Below are 16,296 nucleotides of genomic sequence, written 5' to 3'. Positions count from 1 at the left end.
AAAAAACGTCAACGAATATTGAGAAAACGTCAATGAATATTGGATTGGTCTGATCAACCATAAGACGCAACTTAGTCGCGATGCTCTCACAAGAGCGCTGGACGGCACTGACGTCCATCTTCCGGATCCTGGTGGTCAACTGCTTTGTATCCGCAAATTATTTTAGTACATTAGGGTGTTACAGTAAAATGTGTAATTTAAATGTAAAAAGGGAGGAATAAGAGATTAGTGTGTACTGCAAGAGGTGGGCATTTGACAGCCCGCTTGAAAACAAAAGATCGCTGCACAATTTGCTTGAAAACAAATCCCCGGAAGAACGGGAGACAAAATAAAAAAATAGGTAGTCTGATAAAAAGGGTTGACCGAGTACGGTCGAGAGCGGTGGTATTTCTCCCCGCTAGTCAGTCGGAGAAAACAGTTGACCGAGTACGGTCGGTGGCGGTCTGCGATTCCCGCCGAAAAAAAGTTCAGTCTGAAAAAAGTCGACGGAGAGCGGTGGTATTTCTCCCCGACGGGAGGCGAAAAAGGAAAAAAACGCCATGAGTGAGCGAACGGTCAAGGTCGGGCCGTAGTGCGACCGCTATTGCAAAAGTGGCACCCTTTTTCCCATAAAGGCGAGATTCGCGCAGCAAGTTTCGTGGTGGACGGGAGTGAAATCAGGTTGGCCGAAACGAACGCGCACGGGTGCCTATTCTTGCTTCGGTCGGGTCAAAAGGCTAGTTTTTTCCATCCCCTTTTGCTTGGGTCTCGTCGCAATCGTCCTCGTGGTCATCGGTGTGGTGAAAATTACGGAGACATTCTATCCGTGCGCTCTACGATCGGGAGACAATTTTGATTATCGCCAGCGACATCAACAAAACTGCGCTCGTGTTCCCGAGACCCGAAAAAAGCGAGATTCGGAAGTTCCGGAACTTTCGACGAGGCCGAAAAACGTGTTAGGTCGAGCAGCATTGAACGGGAATTGACCTCGCAGGTTACAACGAGTTTGTGCTATCATCGAACGCACATGCGACGGCGGTGAAGAATCGATGCAGTCAAGACCGTCCCATTTCTCCATCAGCCGGCCTCGTCATGCAGGCGCACGTATCGGGAAGAAGGACTGCCACCCACGAGACATCATAGTGATCTGCTTGGTCCCAAGATGACCCACGAGATATGATCGTCAACTACCGGTGAGTCTGCACATTATCTCTTCCCTCTTACAATAACATATTTATATTTGTGGGATTTCGCCTTTTGATTTGGGTAAAGAGAGCCATTTATATAATTTTGCCACAAGGGCACTGAAGGAACCGAAAAAATGCTCAACGGGGCGGCACTGGGGCAAGTTAGTCGGGTTCCCTTCTTTCGGCATGTACGGTATCTGCTTTTCTGCTCAGGATACTTCAGCGTCTTCTTGGCGTAATGGGAAGATGCCTTGTCCGGCCAGAAGACGTACTTCCGCATGATGCTCCTTTAAGAACGGCAGAAGAATTTTCTCAAGACACTTCTCCTGCCACACTTGTTAATTGATGGCTAGGGTAGGCGTAGCGTAGTTGGTAAATCGATTGCCTTGTACGCAGCGCACCTGGGTTCGAGCCCCGACCCCGCACATAGAGTTAGAAGTTTTCATAAGAGATTTTTCTAACCCGAAGAGGCGAATGAACTTAAGGTTAAAACCTCTATAATCGAAATAAAAGAAAAGAGAAAAAATGATAGCCAGACCGCTCGGCTTGAACCATGGCTTTGAAATCCCTCTGTGCGATATGGCGATGTACAGCATATTTTTTTTTTCAAATTTATGCTTAAACTTATATTTTACTTCGAGGGATGTGGCCGACTTGTCGCTGTAATAGTAGCTGTCATTTTCTGAAATGTGGGTCCTCCAGCACGAACGACGTCCCGCGGTAGTTCTTCGTCATCGACAGGCACAGCGATTTCACGATCACTATCTGCTCGTTTGTGTACTCGGAGGCCCGAGTATTCGTCCGACAAATGATGTCCTCTTGATCTTGAAGGGTTCGGTAAAGTTTCGGCCGGCGTTACGCAAACTCGCTTGTTGTCGAACAGCTTTTTCAACGCTTTCTTCTTTTTCTTCATTATCTTCGCCGGATGGCCGCTACCGGCCTTCCGCTCCGCCCTCAAGATCTGGTTAAACTGTACTCACGGGCACTCTTTCGTAAACTTTTTTTCTTCGATGACCATGCGTTTCGTAAAACCGTACAACACGCTCGCGGAGTGCTTGCTGTTTCGGCGCCATCTTCGATTGAGCTGGCGGTACCCGAGCGAAAAGAATCATTCCACCCATTTCTAGGGAGTCTAGAGCGCAATTCTCTTGGAGAGAAAAAAAAAATTACCCTCTTTACTTTAACCACAGTAAGGTAGACGATCGTTTAGCATACCTTGACCGTAGCTGTCCTACAATTCACAATAAAGACATCGACCGTTTGGCTAGTCAACGTCGAAAAATGGATCCCCGGGAAATCTCGATTCATACAACGTACTCTGTACCGGCTAACTCTTAGAATCACCTACGCTCATCTTATGACTGGCGGGAATCCACCAATATGCGGCATGTGCAACTTTGGGCTTACCATCGCTCTCCTACTAACTGAATGCCGCCAACTGGACAAGCTTCGCCGATACCACCAGCTCGATTCGTTAAGCCGGTCCGAGAAGGAACTCTTCTCAGCTTCTGTCGATTTACTCAATTAGATTTGAGCTACAACAAAATGTATTTTTACTTCGATGATCTACTGTGAGATCCATATAAAACCGCTCTCCGCTAAGTATTAAATAAACTACAGCAAAACCAACCTAAAATCGTTTGCCATTTTTTTTTCGAAACTGTCGCACAATAGATGTTGTGGTAATACTAATATGGAAAAAGGTTCCGGCTAATCGATTTTTGAAAAAAAAAACTATTTTCCAAGATAACATCAAATCTCGTCGTTTCATATGAACGGGTTCTGCTGAATAGAATAGACAAACAGGTACGCATAATTGCCCCATGTTCTACCTTATTCTATATTTGCATAGGACAGTTATGCGTTGTCTAACTTTTCGAAGTAGAACTCGATGCACACTGTGTGGTCTAATATACATATTATATTAAATAATTTGAGGAACATGGAGTAAAATGTTCCATTCCAAATATATATCTTTTTGAACTTACACTAAGAAATCAATAAAAAAATAACTTCATTACGGAAGTGCAGCAGTAAAGTATATGATGAATTATATGTTAGTAGATTGATCATCTTTTACACCAATTTACCTCATGCCTAAATTTGTTCTTCTCTGTTGTCTATGATAAACGGACTGATTCAATTCTCCCGACAGCAAAGGTCATCCACAAAGTCTAATCAATGTTCAAAATAAAAAACAACTTATAAAGCGTCCAACGCAACAATCACTCCATTTACACATTCCTACCGGCACAGTCAACATTCATGCCGCGTTTAGAGTTGATTTTACTCCTTTGTAGTACAGTTTATGGATTCGAACAATCATCGAAAAGTGGACCACATGTGTGCATAGCGGACGGATGCCTTCAAGGACGACACTTCACAACCCCTGCAGGAAATCGATATGAAGCTTATCTAGGAGTTCCTTATGCAGCCCCGCCCGTTGGTGAACTTCGGTTCAAAAATCCTCGACCAATCCAGCCGTGGAGTGAACTGTACGATGCCACTTTCGAGCGAAGCATGTGTGTGCAGAAAAACGATTTGTTTCTCGGCGAGAAAGTGGAAGGAAGCGAGGATTGTTTGTACCTTAATGTTTATAAACCGAAGGTAAGTCTTTATAAAAGTTTTATCAAAATTAACAAAGAGTCCTATTTACAGAAGAATATCAATAGTCCAATGGCCGTGATGGTTTTTATACACGGCGGTGGATTCTTTGCCGGTTCGGCAACAATGGGTCAATTCGGACCGGAACGGTTCATGGACACTGGAGAGGTCATTCTGGTGGTAATGCAATACCGATTAGGTGTGTTTGGATTTCTTTCTACTGGAGATCATGCGGCCACGGGTAATTTTGGTCTCAAAGACCAGAATGCGGCTTTGCGATGGGTTCAACGAAACATTGAAAAGTTTGAGGGAGATCCAACGTTGGTCACTCTCTTTGGACACAGTGCTGGTGGAGCAGCAGTACAGATGCACATGATGAGTTCTCTAAGCAAGGGACTGTTTGCCCGTGCCATCATGATGAGCGGAAGTGCACTTGGGTTTTGGAACCAACCGATATCTGATCCGTTGGATTTCGCTCGCAAACAGGCAGCTGCAGTGGGTATCGGTTCTTCAGATACACTGTCGAGTGATGAACTTGTAGCTGCTTTGCGTAAAATTGATGCTTCCCAACTATGTAGCAGTGTCGATAAATTGAAGGTAATCTTGATAGATTTGTTTCGATCAAGCTTATTTTAAAACTAATATTTCATGAATAGTTTTGGTATGTTTACCCAATAGCTCCTTACCATGTGGCAGTGGAAAAGTACATAGATAATGACACATTCATTAGCGAAGATCCGCGAAAAATCTGGGCTAGAGGTGGATATCACCAAGTTCCTTGGAGAATAGGATTTGTCCCAAACGAAGGATCTTTTGGATCGGTGGCAATCGTAATCAATTCTACATTGGTAGCAAGCCTAAATGAACACTCTAATTCGTATATCCCACGGATAGTTGGCTGCAAAGAAAATGACAAATCCAGAAACATGCTACGAAATAGATTCTTTCCCGGTGGAACAGAGCATCATTGGATAACAGATGCAAACGTGAATCAAATCCAAACGGTAAACTATTCCAAACAGGTACTAAAACCTCAAACCTAATTAAATTTGCCTAAATTCTAGCTCTTCACGGAAGCATTTGTCTTGTATCCCCTGGCATTGAGCGTGAGTCAACATAATGCGCTGGAAGCAGATCGGAAAAGTCCTCTTGATGTGTACCGTTTCAGTTTCAAGAGTAATCATTCGAACGTAAAATATTTCGCTAAAACGGACCTTGACTTTGGAGTGGGTCATGCGGATGATCTGCCTTATCTATTTCGCTCACCTGATTTGTTTGATGATTACGAACACGATTCGCCTGACGGCGTAATGGCCGAAAAACTAGTCGACTATTACAAACGTTTTGCATACAATGGGTATGGTTGCTTTTTCCTAACTATTGAGCTTAATTTTAAAAGAATTCTACTTACAGGGTATCTGACGAATCATGCCAAGAAAGTTGTAAAATTTTAGAGTTTACCAATTCGAATAATGCAAGTGAACCGGTCAAACTTAACGTAATTAGTGGTTTTGATAACGAAATGGTTGCTTTTTGGTCTGACATCTATAGCGAATGTGCAGAAATTTCGGAATGTTTTAACTTGAAACAAGACGTTATTTAAACAGTTTACACTTTAATTCTAAATACAAATCTGACCTAAGCTGTCTGTACGTAACGTGTAACCGTAGTAAGTCTTTGATTGTCCTTCTAAAATTATGGTCTTTAACGTAAAATTAAAACCGATTAATTGCTAGTCGCGGCAGACTATCAACCATCATTCTCCGCAAAGTTCTTCAAAATATACAAATGATTCATTTTTATATATCTCATTCACGCGATAACTATTCTAGGAGAAACATTTAAAAAAACCGAAACGATCTAGTTTGGAACGGTAAAGCATAACGCTGCGTTAAAAATCTGAACTTTGTGTTTTAGAAACGGGATAAAATCTAAAAAATGCACTTCTTGTTCCTGTACAAAACTATTGCTCTTTAGACGAGTAGTTTTTTTCGTAAGGATACATATACTTATAGCCTTTGGTACCTTGTTCGTTGTAGCGTTACACGACGTTGCGCTCCTTGGACTCATATCGCTCATATCGCGGACAGTGTTTTGCGCTGGTTTTCACTCAGATCCGGGTGCCAAAAGTCAACGATCAGCACCAGTCGAGTACCGGTGCCATTGTGCCACACCTCATGCTCGTAGCTATCGTCAAATATTAGCCACTTGCCATTTTCCCACGATCTGTTGGAGAAGAAATTAATGATCAATGGCATTTCATTTTCATGTTTCATTTTTCAGGAAATAAAAATATTCAACGCGGGAAAAACCATGCTTACATTCACTTTCAGACCCGCGCGCAGAATTTTTTCATGGTGGAGCAAAAGGGGACGGGTAAATTTCTTACTTTTCTTATAAAATAAAGAAGTCACCTTTTAAAAGAGAAAATTTTTCGTATGAACGAATTTCGTGCTAAATCGTATTCAGAGTTGGCAGCACCCTCTCAGATTTTAATGAAACTTTCTGTACATGAAAACTTTATCACAAAAAGCCACTTTGCATACTTTGTTTTTCCAAAAATGATCTAGACTGTCTTTTGAAAAGGGTCAAACTTTGTTTACCATTTTTTTTTCAAATGACTATAGTCTAAAAATGACAAATCTTACAAAAAAATGTTGTAGGAATGATTTTCACAAAATTAGTCAAATTTTCGAATAAAAATATTGAAAAATTCTTTATCGACTCCTACACTGAAAAAAATCGATATTAAAAATTGAAAGTCGATTAACTAAAAACTCCATCTGTGATTTGGATGAAATTTTGTTCCAAGATAGGTAATTATGTTCCCTACGTACTGTCAAAATTTCATGTTGGACACATTCAAGGAAAAAAAAGCTATTTGAAATTTTTTTTCTTGTCCAAACTGTTTTTTTTTTCAGTGCATTTTTATCGAAAACTAAACGAATGAATGTCATAATCATCTCAGAACCCAATTTCCCAACTGCTAGTTGCCTGATACATGCAAAAAGTATCAGTAATGGATTTACTATGGCATCTCGGACTGGACTGGAACGAGGCCGAAAGGATTCGTTTAACGGAGATCTGGTACTAGAACACTTAGCGCACGACCAGACAACATGTTTAATATCGCGATAACCACCACCACAGTCGCAAAGGCCGCTCTCCGCGACCCCAATACGCCGAAGATTGGCATTCAAAGTATAATGATTGTACATAACCCGAGATATCACCCGAATGAAGTCATGACCCTCATCCATTCTCTTGGACCAAGGTACGCGATATTTCATAAATATCACCTTCTAGTGCCTAAATGTTCACCTTCTCATTATCATTCTAATCCAAATATAGGTAACTGACGAGACGTGATCTGATCCGGATGTGTCAACCATCTTAACGCACATTCCACTTGCGTCGGTGTAAACGTTTTTTGTTTGACTTTAGAGGTGTTGCTAGCTTGTTGTCCTATCTTCTCGATGCTTTTTTAGATATCAGCCTGTTGCGGTATAAACACGAGAGGTTTGAAAGAAGCCTTTTCCAGTAGCAAGAATTTACTTTTATTCGCTACATAGTGAAGCGTTGGACTCTCGCAAGGTTTCTTCACCAATTTGGGAATGCTTGCTTGCTTGCTGGCTACATCTTTGTCGGTCTTGGGAGGCTTCCTTCCAGCTCCCCCGCACGTTCAGGAATCTCAGATCCTCTTCCACTGCGTATAGCCAACGTGTTCGTGGCCTCTCACGAAGTCGGTGTCCACTTCCTGGCTCCCTACTAAACATTTTTTTTGCAATTCTTTCTTCCGACGTTCGTACCACATGACCAGACCATTGCAGTCTGCCGTATTCTATCTGTTTAACAATATCCGCAGTTTTGTATATTTGTACAACTCATAATTCATGCGTCTGCGCCACACTCCATTTTTGCATAACCCACCGAGTATTGTCCGCAGCACTTTACGCTCGAAGACTCCGAATGCTATCCTATCTGTCTCACTCAACGTCCACGTTTCGTGGCCATAAAGAGCGACAGGGAGGATCAGTGTCTTGTATAAGGCGAATTTTGTTGACGTTTGCAGGTTGCGTAACCTAAGCTGGTTACGTAGACCGTAAATGGCCCTGTTGGCAGCTGCAATGCACCTTTTTACCTCACGGGAAACATCATTGTCGCAAGTCACAAGTGTACCAAGATCAACGAATTCTTCGATCACTTCAAGCACTACCAACACCACTAGACCTGCCTCTATCTTTACCTGCGACTATGTACTTTGTCTGAATTGATGACTAAGCCTATCCTCGCTGTCTCCCTCTTGAAAGGTACGAAGGCCTCTTCCACTACTCTACAAGGAGCATATGCGACCTTGTGATGATAGTTCCGTTCCCTTGCACGCCAGCTCTCTTGATAGCTCCTTCAAGAGCAATATTGAACAGCAAATTTGAAATTTGAATCGCCTTGCTTCAGTCCATATAAAGTCACAAATGAGATTGAGATCTCCTCTGCAATCCGATTACTTGATTTTGAACCATCCAACGTCGTACAAAGCAGTCTAATCAGTTTCGCCGGAGCACCATGTTCTGACATAATCTGCCATGTTCTTTTCACTGAGTCGTACACCGTCTTAAAATCAATGAACAGAAGGTGGGTCTGCAAGTTGTACTCCCGGAATTTATCTAGGATCATCCGTAGGCTGATCATCTGATCCGTCTAATTGGGGCCCTCACGAAAACCAGCCTGATATTCGCCGACGAAGGACTCCTCAAGTGTCTGCCAAACAGTATATGCGACAGTATGTTGTATGCCGAATTCAGGAGAGATATCCTCCTGTAATTAGCGCACTCCAGCCTGTGCCCTTTCTGAGTCCATCCAGCCAACTAGCAGACAATTCTTTGTCCTTCCATATTCTTAGAATAATACTGTGGATTATTTGTTGCAGCTGCTCACTACCTTGTTTGAGAAGTTCAACCGGGATCTCCCAGCAGCTTTACCGCGTTTTCAGCTCACGTATAGCGTTCATAACCTCGTCTAGTGTTGGTAGATCCACAGCTTGTCCGTAAGTTCCAATGCTTATCCCGTTCCTAGATACACTTTCACTTCCACCATTCAACAAATCCTCAAAATGCTCCTTCCACCTGGCAGCCACCATTGTTTTGTCTGTCAGCCATTTTTTCTTTCGGTCATTGCACATACATACTGGCGCTGATTTATGCCGCACACCGTTGACAGTTGCATAAAATCTCCACATATCATTCATGCTTTCTTGCGCTTCAGCAATCACACTTTCTTCGTGCTGCCTTTTCTTTTCGCGATGGATTCGTTTCGCGGCTCTTCTCGTTTCTCCGCACTACTCTCTGTCGAGGCGTGTGCCAGCCACTAGTATCCGGCTTCTGGCCACATTCTTCTCGTTCGTAACTCTCTGGTACTCTTCATCGAACCAACCGCTTCGTTGGCGCCGCTGAGCTGTATCTAGCACTTCTCGCGCCGTTATAGTTACGGCTTCGTGGACAATTGGACATTCTGTCGACATTGCCAGTTACGTTGGTCTCATCTATCAGCTCATCCAGTTTCTGGCGATACTCGGTTGCTACTCCTTCAGCCGAAAGACGTTACGAATATTGAATCGCATCGTTCTGTTGTTTTTTGGACTCGTGACGCTGGATAATGATCCGAATCGAAGTTTGGGCCTCTGAAGGTCCTCACATCAATGACGTCGGAGAAATGCCGATCAACTACCACTACGTGGTCTATTTGGGAGCAAGCACTGCCACTTGGATGTCTCCAGGTGTGCTTTCGGATATCCTTACCAACTTGGGAATACTGGAGCACATTTTCCTGATAGTTGGTGTTACTATCTCGCTGTTCGTTTCACCATTTTCAATGAAGATTCAATAGTATTAGTATCATTGTTTTGCTGACGACAATCCAAGCGCTCTCGTTTGGACTCATCTAAACAAACATTTTCTGCACGCTAAGCGAAGCCATCTCACGTCCCTTGTTTATCTTGTAGACCGGTTCTAGAAGCCACAAGCGTATGCCGGCCCTGAGGTGTTGAGAAAGGCAGTCTCATATTTGCTGGGTAGTAGCAAGTATGCAAGACTTTGTGCAGTGATTCCCAACTCGCGTTATTGAATGCGTTCTTAACGTCTATCGTCATCACGGCGCAACATTTATTTCTCTTTCTCCTCTACGTGAGCGTCTTTTCGGTTTTTTTTCAATCACTGTCCGAATGGCGCCCACTGTAGGGCATCCTCTTCCGAATTCCGATCAACCGTAATCGTTGTCCGTGAATGTTAAAACGGATTGAGAATTATTCCTATCCAAGAAGGTATCGAGTAAACATATTGGTCTATATGACGAAGAATCTTCAGGATTACCTGGTTTGGGCACTTTTGCAGTAGTTTTGATCTCTCAGAGAAGTGATCCTTTTCTAAAAATTGTTGGAGAACCTTTTTGGGGACGGAACAATCGAGCGGAAATGAAAACGCGTCCAATCGGATTCAATCATTTACTGGTACTGTACTTTTATTTCTCTGATACGCAATTATATTTATCGTTTTCACTTCGCTGCCTTTTTATCGTTTTAGTCGCAATGTAGTTCTTCATACAGGTGTGACACCACAGGGCCCCCCTTAGTTACACCAAGAAGCGAACACGATGTCCCGAAGGTGTAATTTTTGTCTTGACATCATCACTGGGCTGTTGATTTTCTTCTTTCAGTATGTATGCCGGCTTAATCCTATCAACAGATATTGTTTGTTTCTTACCGTTGATGATGACATTGAAGAATTTTTCTGTTCGATGCACGACTTTGAAGGGACCTTCGTATGGATCTTGAAGCGAGCGCTTGACACCATCTATTCGGACAAAAACGTAATCGCATGTTGCTAGGTACTTGGGAACAAAGATCTTTTGTTTAGTGGGGTTGATGCATCGGCTGGATTAATTTCTTGTATCGTACGACGGAGGAAACGCACGAAATCCGTACGATCATCATTTCCTTTTGTATGTGTTTCGAAAAATTTGCGGGAAGCTTCAATAGTTGGCCGTACACCATCTCGGCGGAAGAACTATGCATTTCGTCTCTATACACTGCTCGTAATCCCAATAGCATAATAGGCAGTTTATCACTCCAGTGTAATGGATCGACGCACATGATGGAAGTCTTCATTGTTCGGTGAAACCTCTCAATCATTCCGTTTGCTTGAGGGTGGTAAGCTTTTGTGCGGATTCTATTAATCCCAAGAAGCACTGTTAATTCACTGAAAAGTTCAGACTCGAATTGTCGTCCCTGATCGGTTGTCACATTTTCCGGAACCCCGAAACGAGAAATCCATCCTGAGCAAAGCACGCGGGCTACTGTCTCTGCTGTTATATTGGACAATGATACAGCTTCAGGCCAACGTGTAAAGCGGTCGATCATCGTGAGAAGGTATCGATTTCCATTCGATACTGGTAATGGTCCCACTATGTCTATATGCACATGTTGAAATCGAGAGCCTGGAAGGTTGAATTTCTGTAGCGGCGCCCATGTATGCCGATGGATTTTTGAACGTTGGCAACTTTCACAACCTTTAACGAAGTTCTTTATATCTGTATTAATTGACGGCCATACAAACCGATCAGTAATAAGCTTCCGGGTGCCTCGTATACCGGGATGCGAAAGTTCGTGTAGTTTCTTCATTACTAGCTGGCGATGTCCTTTCGGTATGAATGGACGGATACGATTTCCTATCGAAACATCACAGTATACTGGTATCGATGTGCCTTGAAGTGTTCGTTGTTCGTCCCACTAATGTGCCGAATATCGGACGTAAATTGGGATATGTACTGCAAGTAACGTTCTTCGTGCGGTAGATAATTGTTGCTGGTAGAAGCAAGTGCGTGAGTTAAAGGGCGGTGGTCGGTAAATATAGTAAACTTTCGACCCTCGATGAAATAGCGAAAGTATTTCACGGACATTTTTATCGCGGTTAGCTCTCTCCCAAACGTGGAGTATTTCATTTGTGCTGGATAGAACTTTGCCGAGAAAAAACCTAACGGCTGCCAAAATCCGTTTGCATACTGCTGTAGCACTGCTCCGGCCAATGTATTTGAAGCATCTACCATCATTCCTAATCGCTTGGTCGGATTTGGATAGTGCAGCAGCGTTGCGTTTGTTATGCTTCTTTTACAGGTCTCGAATGCCGACAAAGCTAGCTCATTCCATTTGTTTTCTTGTGTCATTTTTTCGATTCCCAGGTATCAAATCTCGCAGGGCAGATTGCTGGTCCGTGGCATGCGGAAGAAAACGCTTATATCCGTTGATCAACGCTAGGAAACGACGTAACTCCTTGACTGTCGTTGGTGGTAGCTTGAAATTTTGCAATGCTGCAACTCGCTCCGGCAGGGGTCGAATACCATCTCTATATACGGTATAGCCCAGAAACTCGGCTTCTTCCTGTGCAAAACAACTTTTTGCGAGATTATTAACCAGTCCGTCTCCAGAACTGCTCGTACGTGACTTCGATGTTCATCTGGGGACGTCGAGGCGATGCAGATGTCATCCACAAAAACTACAACAAAATCCAAATCGCTGAATATTTTGTGCATAAAACGTTGAAATGTTTGCGAAGCGTTGCACAAACCAAATTGCATCCTCGTAAATTCGAATAACCTGAAAGGGGTGATTACCGCCGTTTTCGGTATATCACATTCCTCTACTGGAATTTGGTGGTATGCGCGCTCGAGATCTAGAGTAGTAAAGATCGACTTACCATGTAGGGCGTTCAACAAGTCGTGAATATGCGGTACCGGATACCGATCAGGAATGGTTACGGCATTAAGTTTCCTGTAGTTGCCCACGAACCATTGACCGTTTTTTTAAGGACGCAATGCAAAGGGTTTGCCCAACAGCTACTAGAGCGGCGGCAGATTCCAAGTTCGCACATCAATTCGAACTCCTTCTTAGCGGCTTGCAACTTGTCCGGAGCTAATCGTCGACTTTTACATGATTGTGGAGGTCCTTTTGTTTGAATGTGGTAACATCATGATGCAATTCGGAGTGCCTAGTGTTGGGTAGAGTAATTTCTCGGAAATCCGCTAGCATTTCGCGAAAAGGATGATCGATATTAATTGTCGTCACACTATGCACAGCAGTAGTTGTTAGTCCCCCAAGCGAATGCAGATTAGTCTTCGAGTCGATCAACCGATGATGCTTAAGGTCGACAATAACTCCGAAGGCGGCCAGGAAGTCGGCCCCGATGATGGGCGTAGTAACATCAGCAATAATAAAATTCCAGGTGAACTTTCGACGAAGTCCTAGATCGGTAGTTATAAAACGGTTGCCATATGTTCTGATGGTACTTCCGTTTGCAGCATGAAGTGTCCAGGGTGCAGTCGACTGATTTTTTTCCTTTGATGTAGCAGGAATAATCGAAAGATCTGAGCCGGTGTCGATCAGGAAACGCCTATTTGCTAACCTATCGAAAACTATTAGACGGCTGCTTGGTGCAAGGGCTCTCACCTCCGCCGTCTGCGGTGAGAGTGTGTTTAGTTTTTTGTATTAGAAAAACGACACGGCGAGCGGGATTGCTGAGCATTAGCACCGAACTTTCTGTGGTATCAGCAGATGACATCTTGCTGGCGAGAAGATGAACGGCTTCGGTTTCGGCTACCGGCCGGGTTGGTTTTCAACCGGCGAACTTCTGCTGAGAGTGCGGCGATCTGAGCTTCGAGATCCTGGAGACTTCCTGGAGTCGCTGGGTACGATGCGGCAGCTACCTGATGTGGACTAGAGGAATAACCCATTTTATCCGCCATCTCCGCAAGTTTAGCTAGACTACTGTCGCTGATGGACAGCACAGCTTTGAAACTCGGTGGCATTCGTTGCTAAAACAGCATTTTAAGGAATGCCTCGTTTACATTTAAGCCAGCAGAAAGTTCTTGCATTTTAGCAAGGAGATGGGTAGGACGCATGTCGCCCAAATCACAAGAACTCAAAAGTTTTTCCAATTTTTCCTGCGCTGATAGCTCAAAACGGGAGATTAGTCGGTTCTTAATTGCTTTGTATTTGTTTTCCTCTGGAGGTTGTGCGACAAGATCGGAAATATGGCGGAGCACCGATCGGTCCACTTTGGCCAGTATGTGGAAGAACTTTGTCTGATCGTTCTGAATCCCAGCAAGGGCGAATTGGGCCTCGGCTTGGGCGAACCACATCAGAGGATCCGATTTCCAAAATTCTGGAAGTTGCACCGCAACAGCAGCAGCACCTGCGGCTGGCAGATTTGCGTTACCGTGCTCCATTTTATGATACCGTTGAGAAGAACTTTTTTTTCGTTGGTTTCCGTTTGAAAAATATCGAATTTTCCGGTATCACGCGAGGTCATCAATTTGCGGAACAATCGAGCGGAAATGAAAACGCGTCCAATCGGATTCAATCATTTACTGGTACTGTACTTTCATTTCTCTGATACGCAATTATATTTATCGTTTTCACTTCGCTGCCTTTTTATCGTTTTAGTCGCAATGTAGTTCATCATACAGGTGTGACACCACACCTTCCTGAACCTCTCCAGGAACGCCTGGATTGAGGCTTTCAAAACAACGTTGGATATTCCATCCGATCCGGATGCTTTCTTCGCATTTAAGCCTTTCGTCGCCGTTGGAGACTGGCATCACTGCAGTGTTATCCCACTCTAGTTCGTCGTACGCTATAATTGGTCATATCGGTGGATCCTGCTATGACAAGACCCCTTTTACGATAACCTTTAGTTCGTCAGGGAAAATTTCCTAGGGCGTCATGGGAATTCCAATCTTCGCCATTGCCATCACTCTAGAAGTTGAAGCCCGCTGTATTCCATGCACCAGGTTCTTAATATAGTTACTCCAAGTTTCTTGGTATGGTTGTGTCGTCGTGCCCTTGCTAACGTTTCTGCTAACTCTTCCGCATTGAAGTCAAAAGAGTCGCTCTCTGCGGGATGCTTATACAGAGAAATCCTTGTCAAAAGACTCAAGCCTCCAGCTTTTATTCGTAGCTTCTTACCCGATATATTTCTTCGTTATTTCGTAAGCCTATGCTGTTTTGTTTGTATGAGTTTTGAGCTGACCGGTCATTCACCCGTTAATTCAAAGTGTTTATAAGTTATATTTTTTATATTAGAATGAAAGGTTTTGGTTTTGCTGTTGGAATCTTCTGCTGCTGTCTTGGTTTGGGCCGCGGGAAACCTCTCTAGCACTCCTAGGGCCCACGGTTATGTGCGTTAGCTATGGAATTCGGGAAACGTTGGTTGTCGTGGATGCTCTGGGTGGTTGAAGGGGACGTTGCGGAAGCTTCCCATGATGTCGAACCTTGGGCGGTCTTTCCAGCACCGCAACGGGATGGCAATGGTGTCACCCGCTAGGTGTCGAGCAGTGTAGGTGCTTCGGAATAGAGCCTTGGGCGACCTCTCCAACGCCATTGTTGGTGCTTGATAACGGTCGTTGGCATGTTGTTCTGAGAGCTTCGATGGTAGTTGGGTGCTCGAGTTCGCGTAGTGCCGCGATAAGCGTTCCCATAACTCCGAAAACTGTGGCGGAGGACCCGTGTTCGTTGGTTAAAGTTGTTTTATATGCGGTCGTATAGGACGGCGTCTTGTAGAAATTGGAGGACTAACTCCTCCCGGACCGGGTTGTTGGCTAGTATGTCCCGCGTAGATTCCGCCAAACCGTATTGCCGCCAAAGGTCCTCGAGCTCCCGGCAGTTGCAGAAAAATGCTCAACGGAGAGGTTGGTGTTGCAGGATTTACATTTTGGTGTTGGGACGCTGGAGATTGTGTGTGCCCATCCCGGAGTCGAGTATATTTTCTCCTTCTACTTGTCCCGGTATGTCCAACCTGTGGGCAGAGACCGTACCGACAGGAGGCAATACCGGAATCGAAAGAAAAATGAACACAAATGGATAAAATACCGCACGATAAATAGAAAGAATCGAGTTAGTTTTAGAATCGCGTGTTTACTCTGTTAAGTACAGTTCAGTAATGCATGGAATATAAAGGCTACATTTATTATGTGTGTTGTTCGCTGATGTTGGTATTAACCCACTGAAAAGTTGATGCGGGGGGTAAGATACTGGATGGTTGAACCAAGATGTATCATGTGAGAGGTGGTCATTGTTCCCTCCAACATTCCTCCTCAATGAGCACCAAGCCATCCTATTTCGATAGACCGATGTGTTCCAACAGTTGCTGAAACCTTATTGCATCTAACGGCTTCGTAAGTGTATCTGCTACCATCCGCTCCGACGGACAATACGCAAGCTTTATTACACCACTTTCGCATAAGTCCTTGATGAAGTGCTGTTTTGTATCGATGTGCTTCGAGCGCTTACTCGTGCGCTCTACTTGCACAAAACTGAGACAGCTTTGGTTGTCTTCAAAAAGTGTGGTTGCATCCAGTTGTATTTCTCCAAGATCCTCCAACAATCTCCGCAGCCAAATAAGCTCCTGGCATGATTCACTCAGCGCGTTATATTCAGCCTCCATGGAGGACAAACTTACACACGACTGCCGGTGACTAACCC

The 16,296-nt window shown here is 44.0% G+C and overlaps 2 protein-coding genes across 7 annotated transcripts in view; one reads left to right on the top strand and one right to left on the bottom strand.

The window, feature by feature from the left end:
- The first annotated feature begins 3,384 nt into the window (after positions 1-3,384).
- Positions 3,385-5,434, top strand: LOC131693818 (juvenile hormone esterase-like). The gene is made up of 5 exons (XM_058981970.1): positions 3,385-3,773; positions 3,825-4,367; positions 4,427-4,774; positions 4,835-5,127; positions 5,184-5,434. Exons 1-5 carry the CDS (start codon positions 3,432-3,434, stop codon positions 5,371-5,373), a joined length of 1,716 nt encoding a protein of 571 aa, XP_058837953.1. The 5' UTR covers positions 3,385-3,431; the 3' UTR covers positions 5,374-5,434.
- Positions 5,366-16,296, bottom strand: part of LOC131693817 (aspartyl/asparaginyl beta-hydroxylase) — a 57,460-nt gene continuing 46,529 nt past the window's right edge. For all 6 annotated transcript variants that reach the window (XM_058981962.1, XM_058981963.1, XM_058981964.1 and 3 more), the window contains one exon: positions 5,366-5,996. In XM_058981962.1, coding sequence (XP_058837945.1) covers positions 5,846-5,996 — 151 coding nt within the window. In that variant the 3' untranslated portion in view covers positions 5,366-5,845. The remainder of the gene's footprint in view (positions 5,997-16,296) is intronic.

This window comes from Topomyia yanbarensis, chromosome 3 (genome assembly GCF_030247195.1).
Source record: "Topomyia yanbarensis strain Yona2022 chromosome 3, ASM3024719v1, whole genome shotgun sequence".
NCBI classification, from domain to species: domain Eukaryota; kingdom Metazoa; phylum Arthropoda; class Insecta; order Diptera; family Culicidae; genus Topomyia; species Topomyia yanbarensis.
Note: the sequence above shows the minus strand (reverse complement) of the source record. Positions and strands in the feature narration are given on the sequence as shown.

Bases quoted from the DNA above. Each gene is read 5' to 3' on its own strand.
- LOC131693818 (XM_058981970.1), top strand. From the start codon at position 3,432: ATGCCGCGTTTAGAGTTGATTTTACTCCTTTGTAGTACAGTTTATGGA. The intron at 3,774-3,824 runs GTAAGTCTTTAT...TCCTATTTACAG, and splicing joins TTAATGTTTATAAACCGAAG to AAGAATATCAATAGTCCAAT. The intron at 4,775-4,834 runs GTAAACTATTCC...CCTAAATTCTAG, and splicing joins ACGTGAATCAAATCCAAACG to CTCTTCACGGAAGCATTTGT.